Source organism: Bos mutus, chromosome 7 (genome assembly GCF_027580195.1).
Source record: "Bos mutus isolate GX-2022 chromosome 7, NWIPB_WYAK_1.1, whole genome shotgun sequence".
Lineage (NCBI taxonomy): Eukaryota > Metazoa > Chordata > Mammalia > Artiodactyla > Bovidae > Bos > Bos mutus.
The window spans coordinates 98,237,632-98,261,351 of record NC_091623.1 but is presented as its reverse complement, the minus strand read 5'-3'; the positions used below and the strand labels follow the sequence as shown (position 1 = coordinate 98,261,351).

The following is a 23,720-nucleotide window of genomic DNA, read 5'->3' as shown; positions in this document are numbered from 1 at the left end:
CTGATCTGATCTGAAGAAAAGAGAGGGGTGGGGGTATGAGAGTGTTATGGGAAATTGTGAGCAAAATTACATAATTTAGAGCAGAAGGCAGAAGTGAAAAGCTCCCAGGATTGGATTATTAAAAACCAATTATCATCTTCCAACTTTCTGACCAACTGGTTGCTTCAACTGAGAAATAATTGACATATACTTATTTCAGATGACTAATTCTTTTTGTTGTTCAATTCTAGCCTTTCCCACAGTTTGTTCAAGGGAATATTAGTTACAGAAGCCATTACAAGGAAATGAAGTAAAGGGACTGAAGGCTTTCAGACTGTGCTGGTAAAGGGCTTCCACACCCAAGGGGAAAGATTGATTAGTAATGCCTGCTTGGCCACAGGAAGAGGTGTTTGAGGCTAGTCCGTAATAATGTTTCAAACTGATGTACTTCCCATGAGTTATGAGAGTGGTTAGAGTTAATATTTATTGTTCATGCTGCAGCAGGCACATGGCAGGCACTTGAGAGACAACACTGATCTTACAACAATAATATCCATAACTTAGATATTATACCCATTTTTGCAAATGAAGAAGGGGGAGTTCAGAGATGGCTCAAGATTAAAAGTAAGACAGAACTGGAATTATAATCAAAGATTGAGAGGTGCAATCTTAGTTTATATTACAAATATTCACATCTTACTCCCTTTCAGCAGAGAATGTCCTAACATACCCAGGGTCTGAGGTGTTGTTAAAATTGGTCTGCATCAAGTTTAATTTTTTTCATAATTTCTATTATATGTATATGATAGATTTGCACCCTACTCTATAATATTAATATATCCATATCTCTTTTAATATAAAAATAAAATTCTATCTTTCTTGTTCTGGATAAATCTATTGTTTAAGGAAGATGAATCCCCAACAGTACAATAGTACAGACACTCCAGTTCGAGAAGTATGGCCATGTACCACCATCCCAGAAACTTGGGATTTTTAACCACTTTGTAGTCTTTGAAGGCAGAATGTTTAGATGACAAGGCTTCCTGCCTTACAGTTTGCATTAGTCAGCAGTGCTCTTTATTACCAATGTTTTCTTTAATTTGGACTCACATAGCTAGAATCTTAAGTAACATGTATGCATTCTGCACCCAAGGAGGCAAGAACACAGAGTAACTGTCACTCAGCCACAGAGACTAGCCTGAACTCAGGTCTCCTGGGTCTTCCACTCAAACCCAGGAAATCTTAAGTAAGGAAATGTACTAGTTAGAGGAAGGAAAAGAGTCTACAAATAAGAGGAACCAGAAAGGAACAAGATCAGTTGTGGTCCATTGTTGATAACAAATAAAGTCTGTCATCTGAATGCTGGGGGAGGCACATAAGCAGAACCTAAGAGACCCCTGTAGGGTCAGGAGTTAGCACTTTAGCTGCTGGATCAAGGGAGTTTGTGGGTGAGAGGATAGAAGACAGGACAAGCTCAGGCAGCAGCTCCCTATCAACAACTACACTGAAATACAAGAATTTTAGTAGTTTTATAATGGGTATGGCTGTACCAGTATACAGACTAAATATGAGTCATGTATATGGTATATGGTATTGTACTATGTAATCGTGTATGTATGTGTGTGTGTGTGTATAGAATAAAGTTGGTAACAGTCCCAATCACAAATTGTTCTATCCATCTATCCATCATCAGGCATTACTAGGTTTATTTGGGAAGCAGTAGAACCTAGATGTTGAGAATGTGTGCTCTGGAGTCAGATGACCCAGTTTCAAATCTCAGCTGAAAATTTGCTAGTTCTGGGACCTTGGGCAAGTTATAACTTTTTACAATGTACATTATGATTGCCTTCGTAACATGCATTCTTCATTCTCTTAATCATTTCAGTTCATTTGTGTATTTAACCTCTCTGCCACACACACACATATACTGTAGTCCCTTTGTTTTGGGGAAATCTATCCCATGCTTGACTTCAGGAGACAGTTCTATGACTCAGGGCTAAGCTACTGAGAGTTATGCCACTTCACAGTCCTGGTTATTGGTTCAGGAGTGGGCTGTAACCCTATTTAAGCCACTGAGCAGGCAGAAGAGTTATGCTATAGGCCTCTGAGGAAGAAACATCTTTGCTGTTCTGGAGAAAGCTTCCAGAAGGTGTGTGATTCATCGAATTTAAAGGAGTTAGCATGGAGTCCAAGGCTGAGGTGTTGGATCAAGATAGCCTACGAGTCTGGCCTTCATCTGGACTTTGAAGTGTCATAAGATAGTAAATCCCCTTCATTGTTTAGTCTCATGTGAATTAGCTTTCTACTGAGACTAGAAACATGTTTGCAGTAAGCTTCTGAGACTCAGCTCTCCTGAATCTGTAAATTGAGGACAGTAATAGTGTCTGCTTTATAGAGCCATTGTGAAGCTTTAGTGAGATGGCACATGCAAAACTTTTAGTTTAGTATCTGACAAATAGTAATTGTTCAACTAACTTTCAGAAAACATTGAACAAATAATTGGGAAGTATTAATGTAGCAAGGGCCAGATAGTAAGAAACTAATGTTTAACTGATGCAAAAAGCCAACTCATTGGAAAAGACCCTGATGCTTTCAAGCTGAAAGATGAAAGCAAAAGGAGAGGGGGCAGCGGAGGATGAGATGGTTGGATGGCATCACTGATGCGATGCACATGAATTGAGCAAACTCTGGGAGATGGTCAAGGACAGGGGAGCCTGGAGTGCTGCAGTCCAAGAGGTCACGAAGAGTCAGATGTAACTTCATGACTGAACAACAACAAATATCTTCTTACTTTTATCATCAATGAAAACGCTATTTTTAAAAAAGTGCTAACTGAGGAGATCAAACTAGTCAGTCCTAAAGGAAATCAATCCTGACTTCACTGGAAGGACTGATGCTGAAGCTGAAGCTCTAATACTTTGGCCACTGATACGAAGAGCTGACTCATTAGAAAAGACCCTGATGCTGGGAAAGATCGAAGGCGGGAGGAGAAGGAGACGACAGAGGTTAAGATGGTTGGATGGCATCACCGACTCAATGGACATGAGTTTGAGCAAGCTCTGGGAGATGGTGAAGGACAGGGAAGCCTGGCGTGCTGCAGTCCATGGGATGGCATAGAGTCGGACACGACTGAGCCACTGAACAACAACCACCACCAGCCTAATAGCTAGAACACATGATTTCTTGTCTTAGCCTTGTCTCTGATTTGCTTTGTGACCTTCATATCACTTGCTTCTCTGGGCCACAGTTTTAACATCTGTTCCGGGGTTGACAAACTATGGCCTGTGGCCGAAATGTAGCACATCATGAGTTTTTTGTATGGTTATAAGCTATAAAGGGACTTTACATTTCTAAATGATTGGAAAATCAAAGATGAATGCCATTTTATGACACAAAGAATCATGTGAAATTCAGATTTCAGTATCTGAAGGTTTTATTGCACCACAATCAGGTTCTATGCTTCCATGTTATCTGTGGCTGCCTCCACTCTTCAGTGGCAGAGTTGATGGGTTGGGACCGACTGCGCAGCCTATAAAGTGTAAAACATTCTCTATCTAGCCTTTTATAGAAAAAGTACGCTGATCCCTTCCCTACAGAGGGAGCAAGTTGAACTAATAATCTCCAGGCTCTTTCCTGCCTTGATATCGAGAATAGCTAGTGAGGCCCATTCTCTATCATTTGCATTTTTATTGTCTTATTACCCACTATCAATGCCCTATCCTTATCTCCAAACTGATAACAAATTCAAGTAAGTCTCCTTTAAAAACCGGCTCTGTATATTCACTAAGGCACAAATAAGAAATAACCTTGAACTAGAGCACTTACTTGAACACGGTAAGAGGACCTGCCCTCGGCTCAGCTCTCCTGTGGCTTTTTCTACCTCTCTGTCCCCTTTCTCACGTATTCTGACCACAGAGGACTCTGTTCTACTACAGGATGTAACAAACTTCCACCTTAGAGCTCAAATGCCACCTACTGGCGAGGCTTCTTCCAGCATGATGCTAAAGTCACCCAGTATCCCCAAACCTGTATGCTTTTCCTTAGATCTTTATTTCCCATACCGCATTCAACAAACACTGAACCTAACATGGTCATTTGTATCTCTGTTCTTTGTTTATGTTTCTGTATTACATTTTTTGTCCATCTCCTCAACCAAACTATAAGCTCTGAGGGGACAGAAACCATGATTCTATGCTTCAAAAACTCTTCACACTGAGTAAAGTCAGACAGACAAGATAAGTATCACATGATATCACTTATAGGTGGAATCTAAAACAAATACAGGTGAACTTACTGACAAAACAGAAACAGATTCACATATAAAGAGTCTGTCTATACTTAGACTCTAAAGTGGAAGTCTGTTACATCCTGGAGCAGAACAGAGGCCTTTGTGATTAGAACATATGAGAAAGGGGAGAGAGTGGTTGAAGCAGCAGCAAGAGAGCTGAGCAGAGGCCAGGTCAGTCTTACCAAACTTATGGTTACAATAGGGAAAAGAGGAAGGGATAAATTGGGAGCTTGGGATTAATATATACACACAACTATATATAGAATAGATAACCAACAAGGACCTACTGTATAGCATAGGGAACTATATACAATATCTTCTAATAATCAATAATGGAAAAGAATCTGAGAAAGAATATATATGTATAAATACCTGAATCACTTTGCTGTACACCTAAAACTAATGCAACATCACTGTAAATCAACTATACTTCAATAAAATGTCAACAACAATACACATGTGAATAAACAAATAACATAGTTAATGAATTAAAAAAACTCCATTCAAGAGCTGTTTGCCTGGCGTGAATAAGTCATCAATACTATGTGTTAAATGACTAACCCTGAAAGAATGATGCTTTTAGCTTTGGGCTAAAATGTATGCTAGGCAAAGTAAAATTTAATTTGGACCAAGGCATGGGTTGCATATTAACAAAACTCAACCTTAGAGAAACTTAAAAGCTTGGCACAGGCAAGTTAAATGTTGACCTGTAAACAAGCAGTTCTTGGACTTTTTCACATGGCTTTTCACAAATGAGTGCCCTCGTATGAGAAACACAGTTTCAAAGCACCTTTCAGAACTGCCTGGCAGGCAGCACAAAACAGGCAGAGTCTCCTGTTTTCACAATGTGTAACTGATGCTCATTCATTATTCGGTAGCTCGGGAGCAGGTGCTGAACAGAACACATCAACCTAATACCCTCATTACCACACTACCGTTTTGTTTTTGAGGCTCAAGGAGCCCTTCTGCTGTGGGAGTTAGGAAGCAAAGACTTGCAGAAGGCTTGTAAACTCCTGAAAAGAAGATTCACCAAAACAAAAAGGAAGGGCATTTTCTTAACCAGGCCACAGAAAATGGCAGCCAGAAGCCAAACTATCATCCCACTGCCGTGAACAAAATATTATCAACATACCGAGAGGAAGAAAGGCAACATCACACAGAGCAGGAGTAATACAGGAATCAGACAATCTGTAATTATTTTTAGACTTTTAATTTTCTCATATACTGGACGTGCTGCTTTGGTAAATCAGAAAAGGTTGAACTTCATCTAGAGATATTTAAGTGCAAAACAAAACCCCATGGGCTAGAGACACGTTATTAAAAAGCCAGAGATATCCGAAATATCTCTCATGAAATCAGAAATACGGAAGTAAGCAGAGATAGTCTCTGGGCAACGTAAAATAGGTTACCATATACGAAAGCTAATGAATTTGACTTATCGAATTTCCCTCTTAGGTTACTGCACTTTTATAAACAGTTCTAACAAGTTTTGTTATCTGGTCTCCCATCCCATAATATATTTGGAGCAGCAGGAGGGAAGCAGAAGCTTCTCTGAGTAGCATGTGCTAGAGAAGCAAAGGTTGACACTTTAGCCTCTAAGGAAACTGTAAAAACACACTGTATTCGTTTGCTAGGGCTGCTGTAACAAAGCACTGCAAAATAGGTGGCTTAAGAAAAAACAAATATATTGTCTCATGGTTCTGGAGGCTGGAAGTCTGAAATCAAGGTGTCATCAGGTCCTCCTCCTTCTGAAACCTGTACATGAGGGAACTTCCTCACTTCTTCTTGGCTTGTGTTGGTTTGTTGGCAATCTTTAACCTTCCTGGGCTTATAGACATATCATTCCCGTCCTTCATCTTCACATGGAGTTCTCCCTGTGCCTCTTCACATCATCTTCCTTTTCTGTGTGTGTCTATCTCTATGTCCACATTTCCCCTTTTGATAACACAAGTTACATTAGGGTCCACCCTCAGGAACTCGTTTTTACTTGATTATCTCTGTGCTTATGTACTCAGTCACTCAGTCATGTCTGACTCTTTGTGACTCCCTGGACTGTAGGCCACCAGGCTTCTCTGTCCATGGGATTTCCCAGGCAAGAATACTGGAGTAGGTTGCCATTTCCTCTTCCAGGAGATCTTCCTGACCAAGGGGTTCTAACCCACATCTCTTGCATCTTCTGCATTGGCAGGCAGATTCTTTACCACTGAGCCACCTGGGAAGATAAAGACCCTATTTCCTAATAAGGTCACCTGCTGAGGTACTGGGGATTAGGACTTCAACATACCTTTTGTGTGTGTGTTGGTGGGCAGGGGGAGGGACACACAACTCAACCCATAACACGTACCAACTAAAAATACGTGTCTAAACTAATGTTAGTTGCTATTGGATGGGAAATGAAAGTCGCTCAGTCCTGTCTGACCTTGCGACCCCATGGACTATACAGTCCATGGAATTCTCCAGGCCAGAATACTGCAGTGGGTAGCTTTTCCCTTCTCAGGGGATCTGCCTAACCCAGGGATCGAACCTAGGTCTCCCACACTGCAGGCAGATTATTTACCAGCTGAGCCACAAGAGAAGCCTAGGAATTCTTGAGTGGGTAAACTATCTCTTCTCCAGCAGATCTTCCCAGCCCAGGAATCGAACTGGGGTCTCCTGCATTGCAGGCAGATTCTTTACCCACTGAGCTATCGGGGAAGCCCTGCTATTGGCTAAATAGCACTAAATAGCTCATCTGATTTTGAAGAGGTCTATCATGTTTATAAGAATGAAACTAAAAGAGCCTATACTAAGATCAAGGCCTTTGAATCAGATAATCCTATGTTTGAATCTGGCTTTAGTATACCAACTGCATGGTACTGGGCAAGGCACTTAACCCTGTCATGGTACTGCTGACTATCAGGGTGTGCAAAATGCTAGTTAGCACAGTGCCTAGTTCTTGATACATACACAGTGAATGATAGCTCTTCTTAAGCCATTAAGAAAATGAGACATGTCATTGCAGTATAAATTAAATGGTGAGCAGAGAGTAGTAACAGAGAAGGCAATGGCACCCCACTCCAGTACTCTTGCCTGGAAAATCCCATGGACAGAGAAGCCTGGTAGGCTGCAGTCCATGGGGTCGCTAAGAGTCGGACATGACTGAGTGACTTCACTTTCACTTTTCACTTTCATGCATTGGAGAAGGAAATGGCAACCCACTCCAGTGTTCTTGCCTGGAGAATCCCAGGGATGGCGGGGCCTGGTGGGGTGCCATCGATGGGGTCTCACAGAGTCAGACACAACTGAAGCGACTTAGCAGCAGCAGCAGAGTAGTAAACATCCTTAGGAATTAGAAAAGCCTCTCTCCAGATGACTCATTCCCACAGGCTTCAGAAAGCTGGGGTGTCACTGTGCTGGTAAGTTCACTCATCAGAAGCTCATCTGTAACTCAGTGATCATTGACTAAAATGATTAGCTGCAGAAAGATGTTATTTTTCCTACGAATGATTATCCCTAGGAATAAAATGTGACTTCCAAGATGCTGCAGTGTGTATAAGTCAGACAAAAAGGTGAAACCTCAGCCTTGAAGGTCTCTGCCAATGAAAACAAAGAATTCTGGTTCACAACTGAATTGCAAAAAGGTCTTGATTATTCTTTTTTTAATTAATTAATTTTTTAATTGAAGGATAATTGCTTTACAGAATTGTGTTGGTTTCTGCCAAACATCAACATGAATCAGCCATAGGTATACATATTTCCACTCCCTCTTGAACATCCCTCCCACCTCCCTCCCCATGCCACCCCTCTAGGTTGTTACAGAGCCTCAGTTTCAGTTCCCTGCATCATACATCAAATTCCCATTGGCTATCTGTTTTACATATGGTAATGTAAGTTTCCATATTACTCTTTCCATACATCACACTCTCTCCTTCCTCCCCCTCTCCCTGTGTCCATAAATCTGTTCTCTATGTCTGTGTCTCCATTGTTGCCCTGCAAATAATTTCATCAGTAGGTCTTGATTATTAAATGTGCTAAAAGGTGATTATCTCACTTCACTGTCATATGCTGTTTGGACAGTTCATTTTGGTCATGGGGCCTTCTTGGGGAGAAGTGGGTGTGCAGTAGAGAGCTGCAAATCAAGGAAGTTATACTTTGAAGAGCATCATCCTATCAGGGCTGAGAGGAAATCATCCTAGACTCTTAGATATGAAAGAACCATTCCTGTTCATTTGGTCAGACCTCCTTATCACCTCCTTGACAGAGATGTTCAAGGCTGTGTTTAAGGTTATAGCCTGGAAGAGGGCATGGCAACCCACTCCTGTATTCTTGCCTGGAGAATCCATGGACAGAGGAGTCAGGTGGGCTACAGTCCATGCGGTTGCAAAGAGTCGGACACAACTGAACGACTTTCCATTTCACTTTAAGTTCATAGAGGGTATTGATGTTAGAGTCTGGTGTAAGACAACTTCATTAGAGGAAGTGTGATGGACAGACTTTTGGTGTTTCCCACAGTCCCCACCTCCTGGTGTTCATGTCTTATATCATCCTCACCCTTAAGTGTGGGCTAATTGTATGGCTTGCTTCTAACGGACATTGTACGGCAAAAAGTGATGGGGTCTTGCTCTTCTGATTGTGTTATGTTACATAGTTTAATTCAATAAAATGGACTCTGTCTTGCTAGCAGACTCACTCTAGAGTCTTGGTCTCCTCACTGAATTTGAAGAAACAGCCTGAGTCCTACAGGTTACACAAGGCAATGAATTCTGCCAACATCCTGACTGAACGTGGAAGTGGACCCTTGCCCAGTCCACCTCAAGAAGAGAACCCAGTTCCAATCAGCCCCTTGATTATAGCCTTTTCAAGAACCCAACTCAGATGTTCCCCAACTCCTGACTCAAAGAAACTGTGAGATAATCAATGTGCATTATTTTAAGTTCCTATGTCTGTGGTGTTTTGTTGCACAGAATAAAAACTAACACAGCATGGAAGAAAGGCAGCACAGAGCCACACACTGTGGACACACAATAGGAATGTGTGGAATAAATTAAAACGATGCTCCAGGAATTCTATGGTGGTTCAGTGGTTAGGGCTTCAAGTTTTCACTGTCGAGGGTGCAGGTTCGTTCCCTGATCAGGAAACTAAGACCCTGCAAGCCTATGTCCAAAAAAGCCAAACAAACAATGATACTGAAGACAACTTCATCTACAGAAACCTTTACTTTCCATGTCCACCCAAAGATCACATGTATATTCTGTCCTCATTGATTTGTTTAGTCACTGACTTATTCAGTAACTGCTCTGGATTAGACTACATGCTGGAGATTAGAACAGGAGTGAGGAGTAGAGCTTCAGTTTAGGAGGGAGAGACCACTTTTTGTGAAGAATATTGTGAGCCAGGGGCTACCAGTAGAAGTATGATCAAGACCACGGTGAAGATGTGCTGAGTGTGAGTGATGTGTGTGTGACTCAGCATACACATATAACTGCTTGTTTTCTCTGCAGTGAATGCTAAACAATTTGGTATGCATACCAGAATGCCACCGTTCTGGTATGACTGTTGAAATGTTTACTTGACTCCCTTTCATTCTGTATTATCAGCTCTGATGACAGCGAAGTCTCTGTCGTTTCTACATTGAAGGTCAGTCCAGAGAATTGTTGTCTGGAAAACAGATACTCAAGAAACAATTCTTGAATGAATATTTATGATAGAAACTTTATCCCTAAGTTTCCCCTCTCCCCCCAGTCAAGATGCTGATTTCTAGAAGAATAATATAAACTTCTGGTAAGTAGCTACTTCAGTCCAGGACAGGGCATGCAAAAACTAATTCCTTTGTGTATCTATGGAAATTCCAAGGTTTCTATGATTACAGCAAAGAAGATAAAGGTGATGAATAAAAATAACATCCTATTCTTTTTTTTTATAATCATGAATTTTCTTTCTTTCCTACTTCAACATATCTATAATCAGTTGGAGATGAACTTTCGCAACACGTCCTGTTGTACTGCAGTCATTGACATCAAGGGCCTAACTAGATTTTTTTTGCATTCCGATAGGAATTTAGAAATCAGTGAGTTATAACTTTATTAGAGTGAGATAATTCTTAGAAAGAGGAAAAAACGAACATCTGCTCAAATGGTATTTTGACCCAACATGACTCTTACTATTTAACTGTCCCAAACGATTCATCTTATTAGCTTAAATTCGTGATTGCATTTTAAACAGCTGACAAGGGAGGGAATACAAATTTGTCTTTGCACTGTAAAAATTACTTTCTGTTACTTTATTCACTGGAGAGACTGTGGCAATCAACAAACTAAAGAGTACTATCCCATAGGAAGGATTGTAATGAGTTTAATGTTGCTTATTTTTAAAAATAAAAGCAAATAATGACTGTGTCCATGTTGTTAAAATCTTCATTCACTGATTTAATGTAAGTAAAGGGGAATATTGAAGGAAGAAATGGCTGTCATTTGGAAACTAGAGCTGATTTTTCAAACTCTAGTTTGAAAATGGAAAAATGTTTGACTTCTTGACTAAAAAATAAGTCTAACTAGTCTAACTGCACAATTCAAAATGAATGGTGACTATGCAGTCCTGTGTCCTTTACAACTAGAGAGAAAAAAGACTCTAAAAATGAGAAAAATGAGCTAAGTATTCTACATATTTAGGAAACAACAAAAAGTCAAGTCTGTGAATTTTAAAAAGTCTACAAGCAAGATAAAACAAAACCCCATTTATGTTTCACTTAGAATTTAGGCAGAAATAAGATTTATGGTGTTTAAAAAAATAAGCTAGACATTGCTGGCAGGAAAAATTAAAGACAGAACTCATTCTATGTTAGCAGAGAGAGAAATGAATACTTTCATTCAGAATACAGTTCCCTTTCCATGGATTAAACTCTCCTTCCTGGTTTTAACCTCCCTGAGCTCTCAAGAAGCCTTTATCATTACCCCAAATCATCTTCTCACTGAAATACTCGTCATTCTCATACACTTAGCATCGAGTTTTGGGCTCCTCTGTCATCCGTTGGTTCTGTATGTGTCCATCTCACTTGTGCAGCCAGACAGCGCAGATCTCTGAAGGCAGGTGGCCATGCCTCACCCTGTACCACGCCCTCCTCAGGGCAACAACTGTGCTGAACATCAGGCGTGGAGAGAGGCTAAGAGCCTTGCATATCCTTCATGTGACGCCTCACCTACATATTAGCCAAGTTATTTTCTGAACTGGAGTTCCATTAGCTGTAAAATGGGGACAATCACACCATCAACCTCTTGGATTTGTGGCAGATGGAAGGAAATAATTCACAAGTACTTAGCAGAGCGCTTGGTACCCAGAAGCCCACAGTCACGACAGCCTATCACCACAGCTGCTCCATCCACAGTTACTGGCCACCACAGATAATTTGGAATCTTTGACCCAGTCCAGAGACAAAATGTTGTTGTGAAATTAGTAAGTCACATATATTTTTAAATTCTTTATTTTATATTGTAATATAGCCAGGTAACAAAGTTATGATCATTTCAGGTGGACAGCAAAGGGACTTAGCTATACGTGTATATGTGTCCATTTTCCCTCAAACTCCCCTCCATCCAGGCTGCCACATAACATTGAGCAGAGTTCCCTGTGCTGCACAGTAGAACCTTGTTGGTTATCCATTTTAAATATAGCACTGTGTACATGTCGATCCCAAACTCCCTAACTATCCCTCCCCGCATTTCTATTTTCCTGGCAACCTATAAGTTCACTCTCTGAGTCTGTTTCTGTTTTATAGACAAGTTCATTTAAATCATTGCTTTTTAGATTCCATGTATAAGGGATGGCATACAATATTTTTCCTCTGTCTGACTTATTTCACTCAGAATGACAATCTCTAGGTCCATACATATTGCTGAGAGTGGCATTATTTCATTTTTTAATGGCTGAGTAATATTCTATTGTGTATATGTACCATATCTTATTTATCCATTCCTTTGTTAATGGACATTTAGGTTGCTTCCATGTCTTGGCCATTGAAAACAGTGCCACAATGAACATTAGGGTGCATGATCCTTTGGGACCATGTTTTTCTCTGGGTATATGCCCAGGAGTGGGATTGCAGGGTCATATAGCTTTATTTTTACTTTTCTAAGGAACCTCCATACTGTTCGCCATAGTGACTATACCAAATTACACTCCTACCAACAGTGTAGGAGGGTTCCCTTCTCTCCACACCCTCTTCAGCATTTATTGTTTGTGGATTTTTTGATGATGGCCATTTAGACTGGTGTGAGGTGATATCTCATTGTAGTTTTGATTTGCATTTCTCTAATAGAGTATCTTTTCATGGGCCTTTCGGCCATCTGTATGTGGAAGTCACGTATTTTATATCTGCCCCTTTAAGCAGATGATCTTTTCTTGACTGGGGAATCTACTGTATTTTCTTAATTTTTATTAATGCCTTGGAACTCAAGATGTGTCTTCCAATCTAATCCTCTAAGTAGCTGAAAGATGTTTTGTTATCTTTGATTCTATCAAATACATCATGCATTTTACAGATTCTTTGAAGGCAGAGATTTAGAAATAGAATTAGAGTACTCAGAAGCCTCCATTTCTTTTTCTATGTTGCTCGTCATGCTTTTAACTCTGCCCTGGGAGTCCCAGCTTCAGAGTGCACTATTATCCTCTAAATGCCGCAGACAAAGGGACACTGTTTATTTCACCATGTACATGATTTTTTTTTAACCCATTTGAAACCACTTCAAATGGAAATCAATTCACATTGATATCTAGTACTCGGAAGGCAGAAAGCTCTGGTAATTAGAGCTCTCTCACAGTTAAACCTATTTGGTCCCTACTGTCTTGAAAAGCCCTAAAGAGGTTGGTATATGTCCTGGTTTTTCCAAAACATGTATGAGTTTTGCCTGTTGTCCCAGCATAATTATTAACACCAACTCCTTTCATTCTCAGGAGTACCCTGATTGGATGATAAATTATATGATTACCCAACATGAAGGCCAACAAATGTCTGAAATTTATGGCTTTAATTTCTTCTATTTTAATTTTGTCTTTGTTATCTGTAAACCTGGGCTTTTATGCAATCAATCATCCGTGTGGCTCAGGCAGTGGTCATTCCTTCAGATTTTGCTGAACACTGGTTATACGGTGAGAAGCATACCACACATGGCCGTGTCACTGAGTTTACAATTTAGTAGAACAAACAGATATTGGGTGACTATATAGTGAAAACATCACAATGCCTCAGGAGAGGTACAAGATGCGATTACCTTTAAAACATAACACTTGGGGACACAAGGTAGGACACATCAGCAGTTGAAATACATCTGGATTGTTTTTGATCCCAAGAGGATGCCATCTTACTTTAACCCTGTATTCATAATGTCCTTGTGTCCACCTTCCATTAATATGCCATGGTGAGGAGATAGTTCAGTACAAAGAGGCCCTCTGAAGACAGGCTCTAAGTAATAATAATGGTGAGTCTGTAAAAGGCAAGAAGCGGAAACTTAATCCTTGATTTCTTATTTAAGTGACAAAACCATGACAGCAAAAGCAAATAAGGGAGAGAAAGACAGAACAAAGCTGCTTGGTATGGTTAAGTTTCTTGAGGGTGAAAATTGTGTCACATATTCGGTTTTGTTTTTCTCCTGAATTCTTCTCAGAACATGGTTCTAAGCACATGGCAAAAAGGCTCAGAGTATCTTGTGATGACTGAGAAAATGAAACTCAAAGAAGGCAAAGAACTCAGATTCAAACAGGAGGGAGACAGTGAAAAGGTGCCCCTGTGGGGACTTCCCGTGGTCCCTGACTCCTGCCAGAGATCTGCCATGTCAGCACCCAAAACAGACTGTGGGTTGGCAATATAGGGGAGGATGAGTGAGCATGAAGGCTCTGAGAGGGATTCTATGCCTACAAATATGAAAAGTTTCTCCTAGGAAGGAACTGGGTGATGGCTACCAAAAAGCCAGTGTGGGAGAAAGATCTCTTGTCAACAGGATTCCCAGTTATTGAGAAAAACACCAGGTGTGTAAATTTTACTTCAGAGATCGTACATGATTAATCGGTCTGCTTTCCATTTATCCACTGCCTGAAGAGCACATTTTCAATACAAATGGGCCCTTCCAAAGATAGAAAATTAAATAATAATTATGTTAAGTGCCAAGACCAAAAAAAAAAAAAGGATTGGTCTATGGTACTTTCACAGAGAGTCTATAAATTATGACGCTACATCTTTAATCAAGGATCTGTACTAGTTCTAACAAACTCTAGATGTTAACTCATGGTGGGAAAATAGTCTATCTGGCCAAATGTTTAATAAATGAGACATAAAAACTCAGCAGATTCTTCAAGGATTCGAGATGACAGTGGCAGAGTCACATGTGTTGATTGTTCACTTAATGATGTTTAATGTATTATGGTATATATTTCATATATGTAATAAATACAGATTAGTATAGCAGACAGAGCTCTGATGTTAGGATCAGAGAGATCTAGGTTTGAATCTGGCAACGTTGTTTGTCAGGATTTCTCCTTGGTGAATCTATGAGCCACATTTTTCTCATCTGAAGAATGGGAGTACTGTAATGAAAAGTGGAGTCCTCTAAGTTTTGAGAATAGAATAGGATAATATATGAAAGTACCTTGCAGCGCCTGGCATATGGAAACCCAGGTAAACAGTAGCTGCTTTGATGGTGATTAGGTTCAAAATTCTTAAAAAGAACCTAGATGATAATTTAATGTCTCCAAATCACAAAATCTCAGATTTAATACTGGTCTAACTACAACTGCTCTGCTCATTTATCATTTATTATAGAGATCAAGTGAGATACTATACAGGAAATTGCCATCAAAACTACCAACTCCTTTATAAATATCAAGTATTATCCTTTTCTCTCTATTGTCTGTTTGGGTTTATAGCTACTTGTGTTATTTGTTTGTCTTTGACACAAATGCCCCAGGTGAAAGAGATACATTGCTTTTGCTGACTTGTCTGCAGCACACCCACACCAGGGACTCACTATAGGGTGGATGATGGAAGTTATGACTCAAATTTTCTCTCCAAAGAATTTTCTTCCTACCCATTCTATGTCTTTCTCTTTATGCACTTTCTTCATTTAATATTTATTAAGCCCCAATATGTCATTTTTCCTTCTCTTTGTCTAGGCTTAGTTATAAACAGCACCAATACTCATTAACTCTGGTCTTGTTGTTTACTAATGGTGACCTTGGGGAAATTAAGTTCAATGTACTCAGTATTACTTTTATTCGAAAACTGGGGACATCTACCTCCAGTATTGCTATACGAATTAAGTAAGAGTTAGATGTCACGTTCCATAAGGACCTGTTGAATGCAGCAGGTTGCACATCCGCTCCTATGCATTCAGCCCAAGGCTGCCCCTTGGACTTGACTGACCTGTGAATGATGCGCTGGCTCTGCAGGTAGTCCAAGGCCATGGCCAGCTCACAGATGAAGAGCTTCACAGTGTCTTCCTGGAAGCGGACATTCTGCTGCAGGTGGTAACGCAGGTCCCCGCCCAGCAGAAGGTCCACCACCATGAACATGTCTTCCTCATCTTGGAAGGAATACCTGGAAAGGAATTAGAAATGCAAGTGGGTTAAATACATTTACACACTGAAGAGGCCTAGAGGCAAAGGACATCTTATAGACCTGAGCCAAGCTTTCCTGAGCTAAGAATCCAGGCTATGGGAGTACTGGTCTATTACTTGTTCTAGGTCCTCAGTTTCTGCATGTGTCAAATGCAAATAATAAGATCTTCCACATTTGATTATAGTAAAGACTAACTATGATGTGTGTAACAGTTTTTTTTTGGTGGTGGTATGGCTTCCCTGGTGGCTCAGAAGGTAAAGAATCTGCCTGCAATGCTGGAGACCTGGGTTCAATCCCTGGGTTGGGAAGATCCCCTGGAGAAGGGAACGGCTACCCACTCCAGTATTCTTGCCTGGAGAATTCTGTGGACAGAGGAGCCTGGTGGGCTACAATCTATGATCACAAAGAGTCAGACACGAATGAACAACTAACACTTTACTTTTAACTAAAGACTAAATATGATGAGTGTAACATTAAAAAAAATTATGTTTAATTGCAGGATAATTGCTTTACAATGTTGTGTTAGTTTCTGCAGTACAACAACACAAATCAGCCATAAATATAAATATATCCCCTCCCTCTTAAACCTTCTTCCCACTCTGCCCTTCTAGGTTGTCACAGAGCATTGAGCTGAGCTCCCTGTGTTATACAGCACCTTCCTACTAGCTGTTTTATTAATACATTTGGTAATATATATGTTTCAATGCTACAATGAGTATAATATTTAATGTTATTCCTGGCATACAATAAACACCCATTAACCGTAAGTCTACAGAGCTATAAAGCTCAGAAAATGAAGAAAACCCCATTTATTCACCTGTTATTAACAATCATATCTTGAACACATTGCTACAGAAGGTCCATAAAACACGAGTCATGAGGCCTCCTTGAACCATCTCATGCTTATTTTTCCACATTAACAACTTCATTACTTAACATTATAACAAATCATAAACCACACTCATGATAAGAAAAAAGATATAAAGAGAGCCATTAAGAAGTAAGTGTACAGGAAAGGGAAGTAAGTCACTCAGTCCTGGGGATGAGCAGTGACAGGAAAGCTTCTCAACACAGGAGACACCAGAGTTAAATTTTGAAGGATGGTGACAATAATAAGTACAAAATAAAGCCAACATGGCTGTTGTTTCCATTAGATGGCTTCTCTGGGGCAGGCAGAGAAGGCAATGGCACCCTACTCAAGTACTCTTGCCTGGAAAATCCCATGGATGGAGGAGCCTGGTAGGCTGAAGTCCATGGGGTCGCTAACAGTCGGACATGACTGAGTGACTTCACTTTCACTTTTCACTTTTATGAATTGAGAAGGAAATGGCAACCCACTCCAGTGTTCTTGCCTGGAGAATCCCAGGGACGGGGAGCCTGGTGGGCTGCCGTCTATGGGGTCGCACAAAGTTGGACACGACTGAAGCGACTTAGCAGCAGCAGCAGTGGGGCAGGCTCTAAAAGCACTCTACACATGATGTGTCATTGACTCCACAATGCTGCTCTTATGCTCCCATTTTACAGAGGAGGAAATCAAGGCCCAGAGAAGTTTAAGTAATTTACATGAGATAAAACACCCAATAGGTGGTAGCAGTGAAGGGGTTTCTAGGTCCAAAAATAAGATTTGAAAGAGGAGAACAGCCTGGATTAAGCAGGGACATGGGACAGAACACAGCGCAAGGAGGGAAAGGAGAAGAGTGTGGGTTTGTTGGAACGATGTGTGATGGAGAAGCTGGAGAAGAAGGCAGAGAGCAGATCCCGACAGGAGCTTGTTCACGAGTCTGTGCATGCTGGAGAGACACTGGAGAGGGTTAAGCAAGACACATGATCAGACTTGAAGGAGCAAGAGCTGGAGGGATGGGAAGAGGAAATGAGACACAGGTGAGCAGGATTGGCCTCTGCTTGTTTGCAAAGAACCTCCTGTACCAATGCATTCCAACTGCTCTGATTTGTTTTGTTTTCCTCAAAGCACAGACATGATTTCTAGTCACAAAAAGCCCTCTGTATCAACACTATTGTGACATGTTTCTTTTGACATCATGTCACAGAGATCACATTTTAAAGTTTTATTTGAATCACAGAATTAAGAGACTGCAAAGCAGTGCCCAGGGATGCAAACCAATGCCGAGGGACAAATTCTTTGCTTAGGAAACAAATGTAGACTATCAATGATGGAAGAAGTGTACTGAGTACATTTTCTTCTTTAGAATGATCATTGTGCTACAGGAAGAGGAGACTTTCAAACAAAAGAAAAATGAGCAATTCAATGAAGCATTAATCTAAGGGAGTAACATTCTAATGAAAACTAGGTTCTCAGAGTTCACTTGTTAAACAAATAAAATCTGTATACCACTGAAGACTGGGGTGGGGAGGGATTAAGATAGAAGCACAGGAAGTGCTTGGTAACAATGTGAGAAGTGTAGGAAGTGTTATTCTTCAGCTTCATGCAAGGACTGGCTGGGTATCTCTGCCACAAGTTTAATGGGCACCAGGATAGGTGCCTGGACCTGGGAGATTTGGTTCACAATCCTCCCAGCTGCACCACTACACGTTATATCTATTGTGTTTTACAGGTTTTCAGGAAGTAAGGATGTGCTAATTATATGCAATCCTGCCTGAGACCTATTTGCACCTTAGGCTATCCTCGGCTAATAGAAACAATGATGGCTCATGGCATGTGAGCAGGGTCTTACTGGGATAGCTGGCAAATGAGGTAGGTGAGGACTGGATACCAAAAGGAGAGAGAAGAGAGCGCTAACCACGAGCATCACTGGATGCCCCTGAAAACAACGTAGGCAGAGTGGGGTCACATACTGGTTGTGTTCAGCTCCCTGCTGGAGGCAGGATGGAGGTCCCCAAACTGGTCACAGACCAGAAAACTCCTCTCCCATTACTTCATTTAACTTTAAGTGGGGGACAAAGGTCTTATTAAATTCACCCTGAGGGAACAAACATTTTTTACTGTAACTTGGGCGAAGCTATTTTTATCCAAAAATAAGGACTGATAAAGGTGCCGACTGTGGCAAGTTCACAACAGTGTTGGATCAAGCAGGGGACGATTAATCAAAGAAAGAAGCAGCCCAGGTGAGAAGCACCATGCTTCCCTTGCTCAGCAAGATTTTAAATTTATTTAATCATGGAGCCAGGTGTGGCTGTTAAAAATCCTCTTTCCCCTTTCACACATCAGATCTGAGGCCTTCTATCATAGATCCTATACTCTCAGAGGGAGAGAAGATAAGTATTTTATTTCCAGAACTATATTCAGTAAAATATGTGAGCATAATGCAGTTTGGTAATAACTAGGATATGAAGGTTCATATCATAATCTGATTTTTTTTTGCGGCATAAAAGAGTAAGAGCTTCCCTGTACCTTGGCCATTTATTCCATAGTCTCAGAGATGCATTTTTCATTACTTTTAAAATAATGCTGTATCATGGCTTATTTATTTCTCAGTTGACAGCTCCAAAATTAGCAAGTCTGGTCCCCATGCATGTGAAATGCATTGTAAAGTCTGCTCGCTAAGAGAGGAGATAAGTGACAAAGGACTACCACCCTACCCCACCCAACCCCACCATATTGCGGTAAACTACTCACAGCTCTCTGTATCATGTTGAAATTCTCCAGTCCATTCTACACACCATGGTTATCTTTTTACAAGGTGAGTTTTATGTTCTCCAGCCTCAGGAATCCCCTTCATCTCTTTCCATGGTCTGCAGGACCCTATGTGATCTGGCCCTGTTTACTTCCCCAGACTTATCTTGAAGATCTTTTCCTTCCATTCCTCAACTAGTAGTTCATGCCCCTCTAGCCTTAGGAGACTGTGCTGTGGTGTGGCCTTGCCTGGCCTTGTGGTGTGGTCTCAGCCCAAGGGACACTTCTCACAGAGACATTTCTAATACTCCATATGAAATCAGGTCTCCTATTATACACAATGCCATATTCTTGTGCACACAACTTTTCGTAATTTGAAAGTATTTCCCTTCATTCTTTTGGATTAACTGCTTTCATTTCCACTATGCCATCAACCAAATCAGTCACTCACCTGCTTGGAACTGGAGCTTTGGAAAGAACTATGGAGTTGGCCAAAAAGTTCATTCAGGTTTTTCCATAAGCTGTCATGACAAACCTGAATACCCTTTTTGGCCAACTCAATAAAATATTTTCCAATGGAATGTTTTTTAAATTGTGAGTCATAATCCATTAATGGTTGTGAAGTCAGTTTGGTTGGTTTTAACAAGCACTTAAAAAAAAATAAAATAGACTGAATAACATAAATGCTATTAACATGTAAGACTATAAAGATTGTTTGTGCATATAATGTGTGTCTCTCTGAGTATATCTCCTGGGTTGTGATGAAAAATATTTCTTCCTGTGGGTGACAGAGAAAAAACCCTAAAAACTATGATATTAGGGGAACCTGCTATTTGTTCCAGAGCTATGGTGTCAAATCTGCATTGAGAGTTTAGCTGAGCAAGGGACAGTTCTGATGTCTCCATCTAGCAAAGCATGGGAAATGCAGGACAAATATCAGTTATTACTTTTAAAAGTTCTCAGCTTTGTAGAAAAAGAAACTGATTCATCAAAGATGGAATCCATTTAGAAACACACAGATAGAAAATACAAATGGAAAATGCATAGGCTTTAGGCAGGCCTAGGTTTAAATATCAAATGTGACTTTAGAGCAAGTTCCTTAAAGGAAACTGAAACTCAGAGAGGATATTTGTACATAAAAAGCAAATTAGATATAACATTTGTAAAGTAATTAGCACAAAGTGTGGCACATAGCATGCTGGTAAGGAACTTGGCTCTGGGGTTAGACTGCTTGTGCTCAAATCCCCTTTTAAGGGGAGTTCTGCCTTTTAAGGTTTTTAAAACTGGATGCAGCAAGTTATATAAGTCGTCAGCATGTCCATCTATACCGGTACATACTTCACAGGGCTGTTGGCAAGAGTAAGTGCAGGAAATACACATAAATTGCTTAAAACAGTACCTGGAAGTACCTTGAAGGTAGATATTATAATTACCTTCGTTTTTCCACCTATGAATGTAAGATAGCTCTGGTATTAAGCAGATTAACTTATTTTATGCAGTTTCCTATTATTTTACATAAAATGATTATATGAAGATATTTATTGACTGGTTTATAGCTGATTTACAATATTGTGTTAGTTTCAGGTCTACAGCAAAGATTTTCAGTTATATATATATATATGTAGTCAAAATCACTCAGTTGTGTCTGACTCTTTTCGACCCCATGGACTATATAGCTGGTCAGGCTCCTCTGTGCATGGAATTTTCCAGGTCAGAATACTGGAATGGGTAGGCGTTCCCTTCTCCAGGGATCTTCCCAACCCAGGGGTTGAACCCAGGTCTCCCACATTGCAGGCAGATTTTTTACTGCCTGAGTCACCAGGGAAGCCCATATATATAGATATATATCTATATTCTTTTTTGATCCTTTAAGATATTGAATATAGGTCCCTCTGCTACAAATCCTTATTGTTTATCTATTTCACATATTGTAGTATGCATCTGTTAATGCTATACTCACAATTTATCCCTCCCCTGCCTTCCTTTGGTAACCACAAGTTTATTTTCTATGCCTGTGAGTCCGTTTCTGTTTTGTAAATAAGTTCATTTGTACTACTTTTTAGATTCCACATGTAAGTGATATAATATTTGTCTTTCTCTGTCTGATTTCATTTCGTATGATAAACTGTAGGTCCATCCACATTGCTGCAAATGGCATTATTGCGTTCTTTTTCATGGCTGAGTAATATGCATTGCATGTGTGTGTATATATATATATATATATATATACCACAACTTCTTTATCCATTCATCTGTTGGTGAACACTTAGGTTGCTTCTGTGTCTTGGTTATTATAAATAGTGCCACTAGGAACATTGGGGGTATGTGTATCTGTTTGAATTAGCACTTTTGTCTTCTCTGGGTATATGCCCAGAATTGGCATTGCTGGATCATATGGCAACTCCATTTTTAGTTTTTGAAGGAACCTCCGTACTATTTCCCATGGTGGCTGCACCAATTTACATTCCCACCAACAGTGTAGGAGGGTGCCCTTTTATGAATATATGTGTCATCAATGGTATAATCAACATGATTCCCATTAATTGAGCTCTTATTATGTTCTGATACCATGCTAGTTACTTTATGTATTATTGTATTTAATTGTTACTATAAACTCCAATACTTTGGCCACCTCATACGAAGAGTTGACTCATTGGAAAAGACTCTGATGCTGGGAGGGATTGGAGGCAGGAGGAGAAGGGGACGACAGAGGATGAGATGGCTGGATGGCATCCCTGACTCGATGGACGTGAGTCTGAGTGAACTCCGGGAGTTGGTGATGGACAGGGAGGCCTGGCGTACTGCGATTCATGGGGTCACAAAGAGTCGGACACAACTGAACAACTGAACTGAACCAAACCGAGTATTGGGTTGGCCAAAATTTTGTTTAGGTTTTTCCGTAAGATATTATAGACAAACTCAAATGAACTTTTTGGTCATCTCAATATTATTCATGAATTTGCCATGACAACACTGAAAACCTAATATTCATAAAAATCAGATTTCAACAGTTTATAAATAATTATGCCCAGTTGTTTAGGGTGTGTGTGTGTTTGTGTTTGAACTGAAATGCCACAGCATGCACAACAAGCTGAAAGAAAGGTTAATCGCTAGGGTACCATGGGAACTAAATTGAGAAAAGAATCTAAATTCGCTTTGGTATCATTTAAGAGGGAGAGAATTTACACACCTCCTGTGTCACAGTGAGAAGACTTTGATCAAGGCTTGATGCGAGCCACTGACAGTGAGAATGTGGAGAAATGGGCACTTTCACGTGCTCGGGGGGAAGGCAGTTTGGTAAGAGTGCTTTTGAGGACAATTTGGAAACACCTCTTGAAAAACACATGGTATTTGACCCTATAATTTCACTGCTGGAAAATTTCACCATAGACACATTTGAAAAATTACACCAAGATGTAAGGATACACAGGACATTATATAAAATAAAAAACAATTTGCATGCCCATTAATAGGGAAGCATATGAATAAATTATAGTATATTCATGTTACTGATTATACAGCAACTTTTCAAAAATGAGGCAAATCTATATTCTGATAGGAAATGATTTTCAAAAGATACCGTGATGGGAAGATACATTACATGGATGCTTAGTGTATATACAAGTATATAGTGAAAAAAAAGGCTATACAAACACAACCATAAAAGGAAAAGCAACACTTTACATACATATGCTGGTATATGCATAAAATCTTTTTGAAAATAAGGTAACCAGTTATCTAAGTAGTAAGATTATGCCATTTTATTTTTATATTTAGAAGGCCTAATAAACTCAACAAAAATATTTCTACCTTGATATGCCTGATATATTCTGTCTTCTTGCAACCAGAAGTAAATAAGCCCCAGAAATCTAGTACACAGTATAGTGAATATAGAAAATAGTATTGTATTATAATCAATAAACTTGCTAAGAGATTAGAACTTAGTGATTTCAATCACTGAAAAAGGAGATCATTACATGACATGACAGAAGTGCTGATTATCACAACAGCAACCATATTACAATACATAAATGTGTCAAGCTAACATGCTGTACACTTAATATTGCACAATGTTAGATGTCAAATATTTTTCAATTAAAAAAAGAAAAAATCATTTATGTTATCTTGGCTCATCAGGAAAGGAACTAACACAGACCTGTCAGCTTCTAATCTATACTAATGATCTAGAAGTTTTCGTCAAATACTCAGTGTTCACAAATCACTGATTATTGTATAAATGTCTGCTTTTAGAAAGGATCTTTTATAGAATATTTGGGTTC

At 39.9% G+C, this 23,720-nt stretch overlaps 1 protein-coding gene across 3 annotated transcripts in view; it reads right to left on the bottom strand.

The window, feature by feature from the left end:
* STK32A (serine/threonine kinase 32A) overlaps nt 1-23,720 on the bottom strand; it is a 133,456-nt gene that overhangs the window by 48,475 nt on the left and 61,261 nt on the right. For all 3 annotated transcript variants that reach the window (XM_005900452.2, XM_070374572.1, XM_070374571.1), the window contains exon 5: nt 15,654-15,827. In XM_005900452.2, the coding sequence (XP_005900514.1) occupies nt 15,654-15,827 (174 nt within the window). The remainder of the gene's footprint in view (nt 1-15,653; nt 15,828-23,720) is intronic.